The sequence below is a fragment of the Rissa tridactyla genome, chromosome Z (genome assembly GCF_028500815.1).
Source record: "Rissa tridactyla isolate bRisTri1 chromosome Z, bRisTri1.patW.cur.20221130, whole genome shotgun sequence".
NCBI lineage: Eukaryota > Metazoa > Chordata > Aves > Charadriiformes > Laridae > Rissa > Rissa tridactyla.
Genome location: NC_071497.1, coordinates 59,206,460 through 59,223,688, shown reverse-complemented (window position 1 = coordinate 59,223,688; position 17,229 = coordinate 59,206,460). Strand labels below are relative to the sequence as shown.

The window sequence follows — 17,229 nt, the reverse complement described above, 5'->3', positions numbered from 1 at the left end:
GAAAGGTGGAGCAATGCCCAGGAAACAGATGACAGGACGAAAAGGGAGCGGAGTAAAGTCTTGCTTTACAGGGAGATTGTTTGGTTAGATGAAGAAACTGTGGGGAAATGGGGCGTGTAGGTTTTTGGAGGGGATCTGGATTTGGGTAGAGAAGTAGGGAGAACCTGGAATTGAATGAAGAACCAAAGAATATATGAAAATACATGTGGGGTGTAGGAAGGAGGTTGTGATGAGTTAGAAGGCTTCAAGCTTTCCAGAGTTGCAGATTCATGGATGTTAGCAACCTTTTGCTGTCTTGACTGGTTTATGTCCCAACTCGGCTACGACTGGGCTTCGGTTGTGAAGCACTCAGATACTGCTGTGAAGAGTCTCACAGTAATGAGAGACTGGGAAGCAGGGATTCCTGTATTCTGTGAAGTATTGCAGTGAAGAAAAAAATGAGGGCATTAATAATAAAAAAAAAAAGCCTGAAGAGAACAAAAGAAGTTGAGCACTGTTTGTTATGAACACAAGCTGAAGTCTTGCGAAGAGTGAAAATGCATCAAAATGTATAATCGGACAATTTTATGACGTGTGACAAGAGTGACAAAGGAGATTTAATTACATTTATATGGCAGTTTTCTAATATCCGATTCTTGTTCTGTTGTTCTTCCAATATAGAGCTTTAATAATTAAAAAAACCTGAAACATTTCTATGATATTAATTTCTGTATGAGGTATTTTGTCAGGCTAAACTTTCTTCAGTTGCCCAATACCATTAAATTATTGGACCAGTGCTGTGATATATGGTCTCTCTCTTTTCTGGTTATGTAAATTCTTTTTTCCTATTATGTAAATGCTTCTTGTACCAAACCTAACATGTCTTAAGCATTTAACTTCTTTTTTTTTAAAAAAAAAGGTCAGTCTTGACAGAAGTTAACAAGCTTTTTGGCTAGCATCTACATGCAAATGATTTCTCTCTCCAAAGCTTGTCATCAGCTTTTCCCCTCCATCCACTCCTTGGGTTTCTTGTAGTGTTGGGCTTCAGGATTTGACACCAGTGATGAAAGAATGGATTTCAGGAATATCATTCTCCAGTTTGTGAGATTCTGACTCAGCCTGGTGTGAGTTTTCAGTGGATTAAGTGGATGTTGATTCCTGTCATATGAATACAGTCATAAAACTGTAGTCTTGAGCCATATCTTGTGATTTAAGATAAGAATTACTTTTTAAACTGTTTTTTTAAACTTTTAACATAGTAACTGTTTAACTATGAGTAATGCATATTTTAATTCCAGACCCTAAGTGGTAATGTTTGGCAAAAATGGAGCTAAAGTGCTTTTTGCCATACAGGAAAGCACCTAGAGAGTTGTTTGCGTTAAGTCTGGACGTAGCTGTATGACAGTGTTTTTTGGATGTTGATGCTAATAGAGAAAGTATTTTCGACTGGCATGGAAAGCAGTTCTCGAGCTATGGAAAGCTACGGTGCATTTGCCCCTGGAGTATGACAGGGAACCCAGAACTACTAGAGTGTCACTGTTTTTGAAATTATTTCTGGGGTCACAGTCAGTAACACTTGTGAGGACACTGACAAGAAGATTAACGTTGGGGAAGGTGAGTGAAATACGGTTGTTGGTAATTTATTGGTTGGGAATTAGTCAGGGCTGTTTTGATGGCAACCGCTACTTATAGCAATAATCTAATGAAATTTAAATGAAAATTACTAACTTTGCATTCCTCTGGTTTTGATTGTTTGTTTGTTTTAAATTAGCAAATGTGCTTATAAATGGCAAAGCCATTTGGGTGGTTTGGATTGTTTGCCTAATGATGATGTTCTCTAGAAATGACAGCACAAGTGCAGTTAAGACTGAAGTGACTAGGTCACTTCTAGAATAATATTCCACTGTGCAGGAGGGATGTTAATCTGTTATGAGCAATATGAGACTGGTCAATAAAATCACAGCTGCTAGAGTAATTTTTCTCTTTTGAGATTAGACATGCGAAATACTGGATGTGCTGAGGTTGTGCTTCAGTTCAAAACACTAAATATGATCTGCAGAAGCCGTTCAGATGTTTGAAAAAACAGTGAGAGAGTACAGACTGGCCTACACTGTCCTGATGAGAATGTAACCACTAGAGAAATATGTAGTGTTTGTATTTCACAGCACACTTGGAAGCTTTTCTGTTCTGTTTTTCTGAAATCGTACAAGAGTCAAGGCTGGTGCTACTTGCTTTGTTTCAGTGAGAGCTGACCTTTTATTAGTATACTTTGAAGCAAGAGCTGCTGAAGAAGGCATGGAGGTAACGCGTGGTAAATTTCACTTTATAAATTGCAGCTTGTTTGCTGTGATGGTGTGGACCAAATGAGAGGATGGCGCAGAAATCAAGAGTGATCCAGTTCTCCAACTCCCATTAAGTTCTGTACAGCCAGTTCGCAGCAAGCACTCAGTGTGCATAGAAACTGCAAAGCTCAGATGAATAGTTAAGAACTGTGTGTTTTGGTTTATTTAAGTTCTTTTAGACTCAAAAGAGCTATACTTAGAAATCCAAGGATATAAAAATGTTTATTAGAATTGTCAATTCATGGGCTCAGAAATGACAAAGGCATTGCTGCCAACATTCTGTAAGCTTTTGAACCAAGCTTAATTAACCCTGAAATAGTTCTTTGCAGTTTGGTGGATAGCTACAAAAGAACCGCAGAAAAGGGTATCATGCTGGCTACACTGGAAGGGAGGGTGATGCCCTCCCCCAGCACAGCAGCCAGCTGGGTCTGTGGCATTGCGCTCATGCAGTGTAGCCTAGTGACCCATGAAGGTCCCTCCTCCAGGAGGAACTGGGAAAGACCCAATAACAACATGAAGATGACTGGTTTCTTCAGGGCCTGGGCATGCCAGGAGTGTTCGTGACTCGGCTGGTGGTCACTGCCTTCTCTTCATAAATTGTCTTTCCTACCCTTTGCCCCCATCCCTCTAAAAAGTATGTGAATGCAAGAGTCTTGTTCAATATTTCTATTAGTAGATATCATAGAATCACAGAATAGTTTGGGTTGGAAGGGACCTTTAAAGGTCACCTAGTCAACCCCCCTGCAATGAGCAGGGGCATCTTCAACTAGATCAAGTTGCTCAGAGCCCCGTCCAACCTCACTTTGAATGTTTCCAGGGATGGGGCATCTGCCATCTCTCTGGGCAACCTGTGCCAGTGTTTCACCACCCTCAGTGTAAAAAAATTCTTCCTTATATCAAGTCTGAAGCTACCCTCTTTTAGTTTCAAACGGTAACCCCTTGTCCTATCGCAACAGGCCCTGCTAAAAAGTCTATCCCCAACTTTCTTACAAGCCCCCTGTAAGTATTGAAAGGAAATTAAGATGTTTAGAGAGAAGTGATTAAAAATTAATAACATTCAAAGAGGTTCTGCATTAACCCTAATAAAAATCAAATAGCTTTGTTTTGGTCGGGAGAGGTAGATTCGTTTCTCACACCCGCATCTTAATTTGTTGGGTTTGCTTATCATGCTTGCATTTGAATTTTAAGAGAAAGGCGCGACAGGTACTTCAGCTGGTGGCGCTGGTAACCCTTAACCTGTTGCACTGCACCATGAAGGCAGGGGGATGAGGAAATGAAGGTGAGCCCTGTGAGCGCTCCTGCGTGCTGCACACCTCAGTACAGGGATCTGCGGCAGACACCCCCGTCCCTGGCAGAAGGCTGAGCTGCCTCTCACCGTCAGGAATCGAAGCCTGGAGAAGGGCAGCTCGGTCATGCTAGGGAAGGAAGCAAAAAAGGGATGCAAAGCTCTTCCATTTCTTCCCATCTGGTGCACACAGAGACCCAGCCTGCGTCAGAGACCCTTTCTCTGTGTAAGCTGCACATTTCTAAAGCAGTCTTAAATGACCTGTAATTTTCTGTTTAAGAGTTCATAGAGTCATAGAATGGTTTGGGTTGGAAGGCACCTTGAAGATCATCTAGTTCAGTCCCCCCTGCCATGAGGGCAGGAACACCTCCCACTAGACCAGGTTGCTTAAATCATCAGTGCCCTTATTTAAAAGGAACACAAGGCCAGTAGGTTGGGTATACACTTAACCAGGAGAAAATGGGAATTAATGGTGTGTCATTGACTGAGTTCAATCAACTTTTAAATGTAAATGAATAAGCAGCCCCAGTCCAGGAGAGAGGACTCCAAGGGCTGAATGTTCATTTCTAGGCTACAAGGTCGGAGTGTTTACTTTCTGTGGCCTGGGAGTCTTGTATTTTGGTTTGCCAGAGGTCTGCTTCCATGTGTTTGTGTCCTCCCATCCTATTACATTTTCCAGAGCTGTAGGTGCTGGTGTTGTGTTTGCCCAAATTACATCAGAGTTTGCGCAGAAGAGAAACCTTGAACTTCTCAGACTAAGGGCAGGTCCCAGCTAGGAGGTTATTTGCAAGTGAGGATCCATTTGGAAGTATACAATGAGATCTGCTGTTTTGGGGTTCGCAGTGCTGAAAGTGCTTGAGTTGAGTGGTCAAAATGTGCTGGTTCCTAGTGAAAGGATCAATATTGATATGAGAGAGATGGTGACACTATGTCATCAGTGTGTGGTATCAAAGCTAAGGATGCTATACTTAGTCCTTTTGGATAGACATGTGTTGAATGGGAAATAATATCTCTTTTAAGGTTATAGAGCAAAACCTTACCAGGTTGTGTGCCAAATGTTATTGGCTTGATAAATATTTTAAGCACCCCTTTAACTAATGCTCCTTGGTTAGTATTAACCAAAATTACCTTCTGAGTACAGTTTTGGAAAATACGTTTTGCATTCAGACATTCAAGTGGTGATGCATATCTGTCCATATTGTGCTTTGTTTCTTCTTCTGTCAGTAGAGCATTGAAATTTTTAACTTTTCTACTAGATAAATTTTCTCTGTAACATATACCTGTACAGCTTTTCTTGGCTGGAAAACCATTTGCAAAGGTAAAATTTTGTGTTGTAAGATGAAAATTGCAGGGTATACCGTTTATAATGTGTTGGAGGCTTTCTGTGCATCTGACCCATTTCTTAGCCAAGACTAAATCATCTATCAGACACAAAAAAAATAGAGTGTTTAATTTGATGTTGTGATACTGCAACTCAAGGAAGGACAAACTTCCCAGAGTATGAAATGAATTGTGATTAATTCAGCAGTCTTTTTTTGATTTTTTTTTCTTAATACTTGTAATGAAATCTCATTTATTTTTAGATGGAAGTTACCAGGCTGTTAAATTGTCAGCTTTTACTACGTTTACCATAGTTGCCTATACATTTTCCGTCTAGATTCTTGCTATTTCAGTGTCTAAACAGTTCTTTTCATTTTGTAAGCAACTTTTATGTTCTGAGCACCCTGGGTGATATTTAGCATTGTTTTGATAGTTTCACTCATACAGTGGAAAATCCTCTTCGAATTTGGTTTCCCTTCTCTCAAAGGCTGCTCCGCCACGGCTTGTGTCTTCTCTGCTCGCTATACTATGGTGTATAGAATTTAAATCAGCTTTGTGCATAGAGCTATTATTTAAGAGATAAGAATGCTTGACTTGGTCCCATAATACATGCTTGAATCATATCAGACAGATTAATTGTCTTTAAGGGCCTGGTAGGATCTGAGACGGACACTGTGAAAAGATGGGTGGAGATTGCAGGAAGGTCGTTGGAGAAAGGAACAGCAGAAATGTATTCTGTCCAAATAAAGAAAATCGAAGCACGTTAGTATGTAGGGTAGAGAGTGCTGCTTCTGTTGGGGATGAACAAGATTTAGGACAGGATGTAGGGACCTAGTTTGGACTAGGCGAAGCTCAGAAATTACCTTTTGGTAGGAACATTAGGTCAGTTTGAAGTGAACCTTGCCTCCAAAACTCTTCTGTATAGGCAGATCTGGCACACTGGCCTACGTCTTTTCCACTCATTCAAGCTGAAGTAGAAGATGCCAGATACCAAGTTTTATCAAGGTGGAAATGAGTAAATGAAAACAAAGATTTACCTCACTATTCCACTGAGGTCAAATTGAGTAAACTCAACCTTTCTCCAGGGAGTTTGGACTTGTTTCTTCATTAGAAGAAAAACTTGAAGGAAGATGCTGAGAATGGATCTTCAATCAAGTGGGTGTGAATAAAAGAAGGAAAAGAATAAGGTAGGAGTTAAATTGGTGTTCACTGAACTAATGGAAGATCCAGAAAGCCAATACAGTCTGGAGGAGGCTGATCTGGTAAATGGGTGAATGCTTGGTTCCACAGGAATCACTCTTTTTTTGGACCTTTTTGTTGTTAAACCCCACATTTTAATCTCTGAAGAGTTCCTTAGTTTGGTAAGACTTCAGGTTTTTGACCCTGCTTTGAGCAGGGAAAAGGCTACATGATCTCCAGAGTTCCCTTCTAGCCTCAGCTCTTCTGCGATCCTATGAAGATCTGTAGATTTGTCAGCACTTTTAGCCCAAGATGACTTTTAAGAACAGTTCTGAAAAGTCCTTAGTTATCCCAAAGTGATAGGGTATTTTGGCCTTATTTATTTGATCCGGAAGTCTCTACTGGCCATTTTGTGTGATGATTAGGTGGGAAAAACTGTTTATACATGAGATCTAGCTTATTTTTTTTCTCCTCCAGTCATTTGTCATCTGCAAAACTTCATTTTTTTTAACATCATGTAACTGGAAAAATATTAAATATTGTGAAGTCTGCAGGAATCCACCAGAAATGTGCTTAAAGTTGATTCCTGTTTTAGTTATGTCTTAAGACTCATTTTTTAATCCATTATGTTCTTGCATTGCTCTAGTTATAAACCAAAATGTTTTGTACTGCTAAATCAGGTATCTTACATAAATCCTTTTTTTCTTTGACCCTATTACTCTTATGATCCAGATTTTCAACCAATCCTAAATTAGTTTAAGACCTCTATTCAGTACATCCATGACTGATACTAATTATCTTAACTGTATTTTAATTTTCTTACCAAGTTCTACATTACAGTTATTTGGATTGTCACCTTTTCTTTGGTTTTTTTTTTCTTTTTTGTTTTTTTGTAATGGTGCAGTGTTAGTTTTGTGCTAATCTTCTAATACGCTCCAGCATTTTAAGATTCACTGAAATAAAAATTAATGTTCCACAGTATGGCTTATTTAACTTCCTAATTCTTGGATGTTGTTTATCTGATGTGCTGGTTTAAAAATATTTAGCTTTAGTACATGATGTGTTAACATCTCTTTTTAGGTACTGCTGGATTGCAAAGTATTTTTGCCATGTGACCACATAATCTAGATATCCTTTAAGAAATGTGGCAAAATATTTATCAAACAATTTTCTTTCTCCCTGTTCTTATTGATTCTGGCATTTCCAGTTAGTAAGGGTCCAGTAACACAGTAGAAGATACACATTTTTGTCGTTGTTTTTCAGAACAAACTCCTTTCAATCACCCTCAGTTAAACTATCTACATGGACTCTCCTACCCCCTGTGTTTATTTGCTTTTCTTATCAATCTCTTACAGTTTATGACTTCAGGGTTTATAGCCACTATGAAGAGAAGTCTTCCATTATGTCACTGCAGCCAGCTGCTTTTAGTTCCCCTCTCTGGCTGTGGTTTAGTGAACAGCTGAGCAGGGCTGATGAGATGCTGCTGCCAAAAGGGGGAGATCTCATTCCCCACCCCTTCTCTGCTCTTCGGTCAGGAATTCCTGTGCCCAGTGTTTGCCAGACCCCGCTGCAAGCTGGTTCAGTTCACTTAATTTAGCGTAAATATTTCCTTTTTTTTTTTTTTTTTTTCCCCTGGGTTCGATGAATGTCTGTTTGGTGATTTGAGTCATAAACAGATATGATGCATGCTGGGGTGGGTGAAGATGGAGAGCATGGCCTCTGTCTGTTGGCAACATTGAACTGTTCAACTGGCTCATCATGAAGCTGTAGCCTAAGCCAGTTTGGTTAGTTTTAATTAGTGTACGCATTCAATCATCGGATTATTGCTTTATGAGCATCTAGAAAATCTGAAAGTTGACCTTTTGAAGTACCACCTGCCCATACTGTTTGAACCTCATCATAAACAACAAATGCAATCAAGTAAAGGTGACTTGATTGCCACCAATACTTGGTTGTGCAGTCCAGACAGGCAGCTTAAGATGAGGTATAATTTATGATTCTTTCTTTGGTGACTGCATGAGAGAGTGTTTCATTCATGTTTTCTTTCTTTCCACAACTTCTATGCTCCAACCTCCAGTTCTGAGGACAGTTTGGGGCACTATAAATCAATTGCCCATAATCTGCTCACAGACAGCAAGCGTTGGACCTTTTGCAGAGTTTAGGACCTTCCTAAAGGAAAGCAGCTGCTGTACAAAATTATCAGAGCACAGAATTTCTTAAGTCAGGAAAGCGACAGGCCAAAGGGAGTCTTCAAGATTAGGTATGTCTGACAGCACTGTAAGAAAGATGCAACATTTTTTGAAAGCTTCTTTTTAACTCGTGACAGCTGTTGGCTTTTCCTAACCATCAGTAGCATGAAAAGCAGGAGACTGCACTGTTGCTGCCTACACAGGGGACGAACTGCTTCTGAAACACAAATTATGGTTTTACTCCTTTCGACCAAAACCAGGTTATTGTAGGACTGTTTTAAGCCGGACAATCCCTTGGAGGAAAGGCTAGATGATATTTCCCAAAAACCTCTGAATTCTAATGTGTGTTTTTGTGGCGTCTCTTGGGGATCAGCTGGCAAAAGTGCTGCCACCTTGAGCAATCTGAAAGGTCATAGCTCAGGGAAATGGGGGTACGGGTTCCACATTTCTCCCTCTAGGAAATTTATTGTTGCCTGGAAGCAAAGGCGGGTGCTTAGGTGAACCATGCTCCCCGGGCTTGGTCAGCACTGAGTGCAGTAATGCCAAGTTCGAGCTCACAGCTACATGGGCAGAGCAGCACTTCTTGCGAGGGGAGTCATCCTGCATGCTTGTATTAAAGATACAACTCCAGTTTCAAGAAGGTTGAGGTCTCCTTAAATATCTTGCAAAATGGCAGGAGGATAACTGTAATGGCCCATCACCTTGACTTTTTTTTTTTTAAAATTTTTAACTCCTTTATGGGAAAGTTGTGTCAAATACATATTCTCCCCCTTAATCTAAAGGGAACACTGGACCCCACATTTGTTTTTCCATGTTATTTCCTTATTCTGTCTCCTGTGAGTGTAGTGTTTGTTCTATATTACCTAGAGAAGTTATGCCAAAGTAACAGTGTGTTCATCTGAGGCCAAGTTTCTTGTCCTCGATGTACAGAATGTTCTAAAATCAAGCAATATTCTGTAATTTAGACCTTAAATAAAACTTAAATTTATTCTGTCTTCTCACTAGAAGCAGACATCCAGCCTACTGTCATCGAGTGACTCTGAACGTGGAAATGTGATTTCAGCAGGAGAAAAGCTGCAGCAGCGTTTGGCTCATACATGGGAATAGACAGGTGAGACTTCGGAGAGACAGCAGATCATGGACTGAGAGTCCTCCTGTGCTCACAGACTCAAGTACTTAGCGTGTGTTGTCAGTCTAGGAACTGCTCAGAAACAAGAAGGGACTCGTACAGAGAGGCTGAGGGATTCTGACATGTGGAGGACAAACTTAGGTTCAAGAATGAGGTCAGGTGCTTAGTCAGGGTGTGGAAGTTGTGTCTGTTCAGACTGGTTCTCTGTCAAAATCCAGAGTCCTGTAAGGCTTCAGAGATATGAATGCAACACAAGTGGAAGGTAAACAAGTTTTTGAACTTGGGCTGGTTTTTTTTGTTTTGCTTTTTTCCTTCCCAAGTTGTATTGGTGCATCTTGCCTGGATGCAATATCTTACCAGTACTAACACTGGGACAGCTTTAATATTTCTATACTAGTGATGACTATTCATATGACCTACCCATGACAGTAGTGGTAAGTGGAAGGGAAGGCTGTAGATATTATATAAGGAATTTATCTAATTACAAAGCAGGAGAGGACATCTGGAGAATCAGCAATTGTAAAAATGGGATGGTTCATTTAACCACGATGAAGAAAGAATTGCAGACGTTACCACGGCTAACTTTCTGGAGCAGAAAACATGACTTAGGAAAGGAGAACTTCAAGAAGGCAGATTGGGTGATGCTAAGAGGAAAAGCTGAATCGTAATCAGAATGGTGAAGTTGGCGCGATTTATGACTTGTGATCATTAACCTTTTTGAAAAAAAAAATCAGCTGAGTTTTAATACTAAAAAGCTAAGTTACAGAACAAGGCTTTTTTAAAAGAAACACAGCCATGACAATGGCAAGCAAAATCATACTTTAGGTTATAATAATTAAAATAGCCATCCCAAATTTAAAACAGAAAGAATGCATTCCAAAGGAAGTGAAAGCTGCTACAGAAAATGCAGAATTTGAGTATTAAATGTTTAATAAGTAATCCAAAGAAGCCTCTTGTGTTTCTAAGAATATTTTGAGTAACCAGGTCTTGTGGGAGGTGTCCCTGCCCATGGCAGGGGGGTTGGAACGAGGTGATCTTTAAGGTCCCTTCCAACCCAAACCATTCTATGATTCTATGATTTTATTCATTTAAGACTGTCTGCTTTCTACTTGTTATTGAATGAACTAAGGGAGGACTTAAAAATCAGCATGTCAGTAAACATGGAGGTCAAATTGAGTTGAGAAGGAACACTCAGTAGTGTAATAATATGCTGAGTTGAAGATAAACATTAAGTTTTCAATTAAGAGGCCTGGTAATCAGTCCAATCAAGGGCACCACAGAGTAAATATGTTATTTGCTGCTTTAGTACCTTGAACTGTTTTTAGCTTACTGTATCCTTGGAGGAATTCCTGAGTTTTTTCTTGCATGCTCTGAAATAAAATTGCCCTTTCATGACAACTGAAATGGAAACCAGTTATCTATGAATTCCAAGAAAACAAAAGGTACACAGATATTGAGATGCCTATCTTAAGCTTCTCAAACACACAAGACTTGAAATGTAATCCTTCTTGGCATGATGCAAGACCTTCCTTTCTAGTTAGATAGCAAAACCTACCACACTTGTAACTCCCACGCTATTCCAGTTGATAATCAAATATCTTAGCTCCTTCAAATACCCTACATAAATATTATTTGGCAGTGGTAGAGGCAGTCAGTTACCCCTGAAAAACTACCTGATCATGTACTTAGATAATCACAAACCTGCTTGAGCAGTATAAATCCAGTTTACAGGAGTTGTGAGTAGTACGTGGGCACTGACTTACCATAGCAGGAGTCAAATGTTAACGGAAGTGCCAAGAGCAGTGATCTCTGACACTTCAAGTTCCATGAATGCCAAAAGAGCTGATCAGAGCTGTACCCTTTCACACCCCTAACCAGTAACTGAGGGTGCTGGAGGAGCAGAAAGGCGGCCGTTGCTGAAGACAGACTACTGGGCTAGGTGGACCATTTGGTCTGACTGTCAGGCACTTGCATTCTTCACTCCTGCCTTCCAGCAGAAGATAAGAATCAAGCCCTTGGACTATTGCTTTCCAGCATGACAAGAATGGTACTTATTGCAATGATATCCAGCCAGCTGAGAAAGTCAACTTAGTAAGTCATTACTTACTGGACTTACACAGGCTGTGGGATTAATAGGAAAGAAACAGATTCAAACGCATTTGGTTCAGTTTCAACTTTTGTTTCTGTGCTCAGAGCTTAGAAGGACTATTCTCAGACTGCTCAAGTAGTACTTGAATCATCTACTTTTTTGCACTGGTGGAACATAAGAAATCAGAAAGAATGACTTTAATCTTGCCACTGATTTTTTTCTTGTGCACTCAACAAAATACAAGCTTATTAAGGAAGTTAGGGAATGTACAGTGTTTGGTAGCACTATTTACAGAGATCCTTCTGATAAACATATCCGCAGTTTTGCCTAATCTATGTTACTAGTAAGCAGATAAATTTAGTACAGCGTAAGCCGTTGTAGACATCTCAGGCATACCATTTTAGTAAAGATGCAACTCTTTGCAGAAGTCATCTTTCCACCGACATTCTCTGTGGTGTTTTTTAAATACATAAAAAGAGTTCATATATTATCTCTACCCCTTATCACTTAAAAATCAATTAACACTTTAAAAATGTTCAATACAGGGATGGTTTTGTTCTATTATCTTATTGCTTAGAAGCTCCGTGGAATTAACTGCAAAAGTATAGGCAATATAAAACAGTACTTAAATTATATATTACATGTTTATTATGGGTGCAATTTTATTTAACTTTACATTTTATGAAAAATCAGAAGTATTTACAATTTTTGTAAGATAAAGTTGTATGCTCTAATTTACAGTTTGACGTAGTAACAATTCATAAAAATTCAGATCTTTTAGAGTTGTGTTTACAAATTAATTTTCTTAGGAGGCAGCTACAACAGATATTGCTGTATACACAAGCAAGAACCAGCTTGCTACACGTGTTTGTTTTTTTTTAATCAGATAGCTACATGTACTTTTTACATGTTTTTGAATTTCTTTACAAAAAGTCTATATAAACTTGTATGGCTTCAAAATTGTAACCTGCACCCAATGCAAATGTATGTGTAATCACCTGAATGAAGGCTAGTTTAAAAAGTGCTGAAACATAACTACTTCATTTAACTTAGAAATGAAAGTAATACTTGATTAAAAATAGCAATACAGTTTTGGGTTTTCATTAATAAAATGTTGTCACGTTAAACACGGTTTGATTGCAAAGCAGATTACAATTAAGATTCCAGTAAAAAGACTGTACCATTTTATGAATGAGAAATTTATCATTCAATAAGATTAGCAAATTAAGAGCCAAATATACTCTTCCAATCAAATCTACAGTACAGTATGTGCTTAGTGCTAACAATGGAACTCACGTCTGCAAAAGTTGTAGTATACGTTAGAAAATTATGTAGCCTTAATTTACTGTAAAGCTTCAGCTTTACAGTAAATTAATTACTGGTTTTATTCATAAATTCATTACTGGTTTTGCATGAATTAGTTCAAGCATGTTTTATTGTTTTAATAGAGAATTTGAAATAGATATTGGTATTCAAAATGGTCATATGAAATTCTCACATGCAGGTTATTCAATTATTTTGCCCCAATACTTTTGATTTCATCATTGAAAAAACGCTTGATAATACAAATACATAGACAACTTTCTAAATTAGTGACTTGCTTTAAAAAACGTTACTAATGTGTCACTTCCCTGTGCTCAGGCTGTGGCAAGCAGATTAGATGACTATAAAAATAATAAAATTGGTGGTTATAGAAAAAATTTAAACTAATAGAAACGGCAGTATTTATCATCCTGCTGCCATAAAATATCCTTTAAAAATGTTATTCTTCCAAAGTACTATATTTACATTCACATCACACAACCCCAAAAGCACTCGAAGTCCGAAGACTTGCAGTCAAAGTGAAGAGAAATGCCGTTTCCTTTTAAAAGTTCACTTTTACCATCTCCAGTCATTTTTCAGGATTCTCATCTTTGGTGACATTAAAGTTACTACCTCAAAGTTTCAAAGTCCTGCATGACGCATCTCCCTTTACTACAGCCGCATTTATTGCAATTACCCCATGAGGAAGTAATCCAGTATTTTAAACGTCTTAAAACAATCCCCAGTTTTTGCAAATCTGCCTTTTAAATCAATCCCAGTCACAGGAATTTTTATAAAGTTGTGTGTATTATACAAACACCGTGCTTTCTTGATGAAGAGCCAAACTCTGAAAAAGGAAGTGAGGCACGTGAATAATAAATTGGATAGGCACAGGCGTTTTTTAAAGGCACAAATGTTATGCAATTCATATAAAAATAAATTAAATCTACAGCATTAATGAAAACAATCACAACGCCCATAAAATTTACTAACTGCAGAAGTAAACCTCTGCTGTCTTTTGCAATTTTGTAACACATTGCACTTAGGAAAAAAACCCTATATAAAACAACTTACACGTTAATAATATATAATACAAGAGCATCGAGTTACGTTTCCTTTACACATCCCCAACTTTCGGTTTTGTAGCGTAAGTGGACAGAAGGACTACATAAGACTTTGCCTCTGCTTTCTTTAAGAACTGGCAATTTAAAAATCTGAAAAATGAATATTACTTATAGAAAGCGCAAATATTTCTTACTTGCTCTCCTACATTTTTAAGGTTTCATGTTTACAGTATAACATACAATTTCATAATTTCATTACAACTATGGATTACTATTTTGACTTCATCTATATAAATTTACTAAAATTTCAACAAATTTTCCCAAATATTGCAGTTGATCATTTACAGACAGTGTTGAAGTTGACTTCAGTGCTATTATAAAGTAATAAAAAGTTTGCAAAATGACTTTTAAAAGTGCATTTTCTGTTCTGTAGTTCAGCCTCAAAGTAGGTTAACATTTTGAAAAAATTAATGCACGTTAAAATAGTGTTGGAAAAGTAGAAAGGGCAGAGAGAGCTTCTTCCACTCCTTTGATCCAATGACTTTCACAGGTACATCAGCAGTCTGCCATATACCGTCCTGAAAAACAAAGGTAGGTTTTTTGCAGTCAGTAGATAAAACAGGTTTTGTCAGTATTTTCCTGCAGCAGTTTCAGTAACTATGGAAAAACAAAATCGCTGTGAAACGGTTTTCAGCTATGTTTTAATGAAAAGTAACTATTTATGCATCACTCACTTAACAGTTTGATAGTTCATAATTTAGAGAGTATATAATAATAATTGCAGTATATAAGCATGTCAGAGTCTTACCAGTGGCAAATCTCTTCTTAAGGAGGGAAAGCCGATAGCCAGTGCCTACGAGCTCTACGTCTACTCCTGAAAGGGTGCTTCCTTCACTAATGAACTGCACTGCCAGTGTTGCTGGTTTACTGGGTCCTTCTGAAAGCTCAAATTTTGCCCTGAGGGATCCAGAACCTATAAAAATAACAAAACAGAAAAGCTGGTTGTTTTGCAAAAACAAGACAATCTCCCAAAGTTTTTAGTAGTAAGAAGTGAAACTAACATGGTGACCTTTGAGATCTATTCCTAGCAGCAGTCCTACATCAATTTTCAAAAGAGATGAGCATACAAGTCTGTTTTTTCCAATACTGTGTTTGAGACAATGACTAGTGACTGATTTAAAGAGAAATGATACACATCTCTGCAAGATTATACAGAATGTGGGTATCGGACAGTCTGCTAATCTCTTATTACTTGAAACATCTGATTGGTCCCTCTAATCATCTTTTATGCTTGCTGGTCTGTAACTACTTAATGCCACCTATCTTGTATGTACTACTTTTAATTAGCAAATTTGAAAGTACATCAGAATATTTAAATGTCATGATCTGTCTGGATGAATGCACAGGAACGCAACCATTGGAATAAATGCAGCTATACAGTAATGTACCCAGAGGAAAGAAATTCTTATTTTTCTAATAAAGACAAGGTCTGATTAGATACTTTTCCCCACAAATTTCAGTTGATTTTTCAGAGACAGTGGCGAAGTGTCATCACCTTGATGCTACTGTAAGGCAGTAATAGTTCAAAATTACTTTTAGTACATTTCTGTAGTCAATGCATGGCATTTAAAACCCCCCCACAACATTGTTACTAATCTCTTTTTCTAGTTCTTAAACAAGTCTTTTCTTGTTCTTATAAAATATGCTGGGCAAAAAAGATTTAAATAATTAATAATGAAATAATGAAAGTCAAGTATTTTTACTTCTTTAAGACAACTAGCTATGCCTAGTCAATAGGAACTGCGAAATAATGAGGAAAGTTAGTAACTGAAATGTTACTGGGGTAAAAGTGGGAATTAATGAATGAAATTGTTTTATGCAAGGGCTTGTTCTTAATAAATTTGGCCTAAGGTCCACTTCATTTCTTCAGTAGGTCTGTCATAGTTTGGGTAAATTGGAACTTCCTTCCACTGTAAGCATGGAAATTTACATATTCAAGCGCTTTGAAAGTTTGGTCTGTGTTTAATCTCTGTCTGCAACTGACAGCTTGCAGAATATGTTGGACCATACAAAACCCCAAAACATGTTACCACCCTGTACGCCAAAATAAAGGAGGCTTCAAGACACTAACAGTGTTTGTGCAACTGCTCCCTTTGTTTCTGTAAGACCAGCATAGTATTACTTCCTGTTAGAACACTGAATTATGTGTATTCATACGTGTGTATACTCAAACGAAAGGGGAAGAAGGATGGTGAGAAGAGAAGGGAATACAGCAGAAGCAGTGGGATATGTGCGGGCCTGCTGAAAACACACAAGATGCAATCCACATCGCTGACAGCCCGTTTTATGCTGCTCTGCAGATGTACAGAGTTTCTGCAGGTCTTCACCTGTCCGCATTTGTGGCTTAGTGTCATTTTTTATTTTAAAAGAATCTCCACAGTTTGGAAAAGGGAAAAAAAAAAAAGAGGTCTATCCCTATATAACGATAAAGGAAGACAGGTAGCAATGAACCTTGAGGTCAGTGAATGACAAAGTACACCAGACCCCAGCAACAACTGCTGTCAAACAAAATTCTCTCTGATTTTGTTTGAGTGATGACCACAACTTTGCAGGAGCAGAAGAGATCTTCCCTTTCCAGGCTTGTGGTTTCTATGTGAAACCAGTCATATTTACAAGCAAATCTGTGCTTTCATAATGCCCTTCACTAAATTCTTAACAGGGCCAAAGGCCTTTCCTTCGCTCCGTGAGTTCATTTCTCCACAGAGGTGTTGAGGATGAGATGCCTCCTTTTGGCTCCTGTTTTTCTGCTTCAGAAAGACATCACACCTGCAGAGGCTGCAAGGGCTGTGACATCAACCGGACCTCGCGGAAAGGCAGCTGGGCAGAGGACAACTATTGGTGCCTTACAAAATGCTATATAAATTACCACTCCGAGCAGATGTGCGTAGATCCATTTTTTTCCTGGAGTTGTATATGGTCAAAACAAAGACCCTCAAAACGCTGGTCAAGAATGATCTATTGTTGAGTCTATCTCAGCACAGCAACTTTGGATCTTTTATTTTTCCTTTCCCCAATTCTTCCACTTACCTCTTTTTACTTTATTTCAATTGTTAGTGTGTGTAAAGACATAGATATTAAACATATTTTCCTTTGAATAACTGCTCATTTTGAAATAGTATTGATGTAATTATTTTCTACCCAGTCTGAACTATTTTAGAGCTACTAACTGCTTTCCGGGGGCTTCACTGTTTTTCCTTTTATAGCTAATTAATAAGTTTATATTTTGACATCACACTGTTAGTGGAATCTCTCAGAAGGAACTTAATGGAGAAGGTGGTGAACTGTTAAGCA

The 17,229-nt window shown here is 38.3% G+C and overlaps 1 protein-coding gene across 9 annotated transcripts in view; it reads right to left on the bottom strand.

The window, feature by feature from the left end:
- Window positions 1-11,708: 11,708 nt before the first annotated feature.
- FCHO2 (FCH and mu domain containing endocytic adaptor 2) overlaps window positions 11,709-17,229 on the bottom strand; it is a 94,401-nt gene continuing 88,880 nt past the window's right edge. For all 9 annotated transcript variants that reach the window (XM_054187023.1, XM_054187022.1, XM_054187024.1 and 6 more), the window contains 2 exons: window positions 14,687-14,851; window positions 11,709-14,456 (listed from right to left, as the gene is read on the bottom strand). In XM_054187023.1, coding sequence (XP_054042998.1) covers window positions 14,434-14,456; window positions 14,687-14,851 — 188 coding nt within the window. In that variant the 3' untranslated portion in view covers window positions 11,709-14,433. The remainder of the gene's footprint in view (window positions 14,457-14,686; window positions 14,852-17,229) is intronic.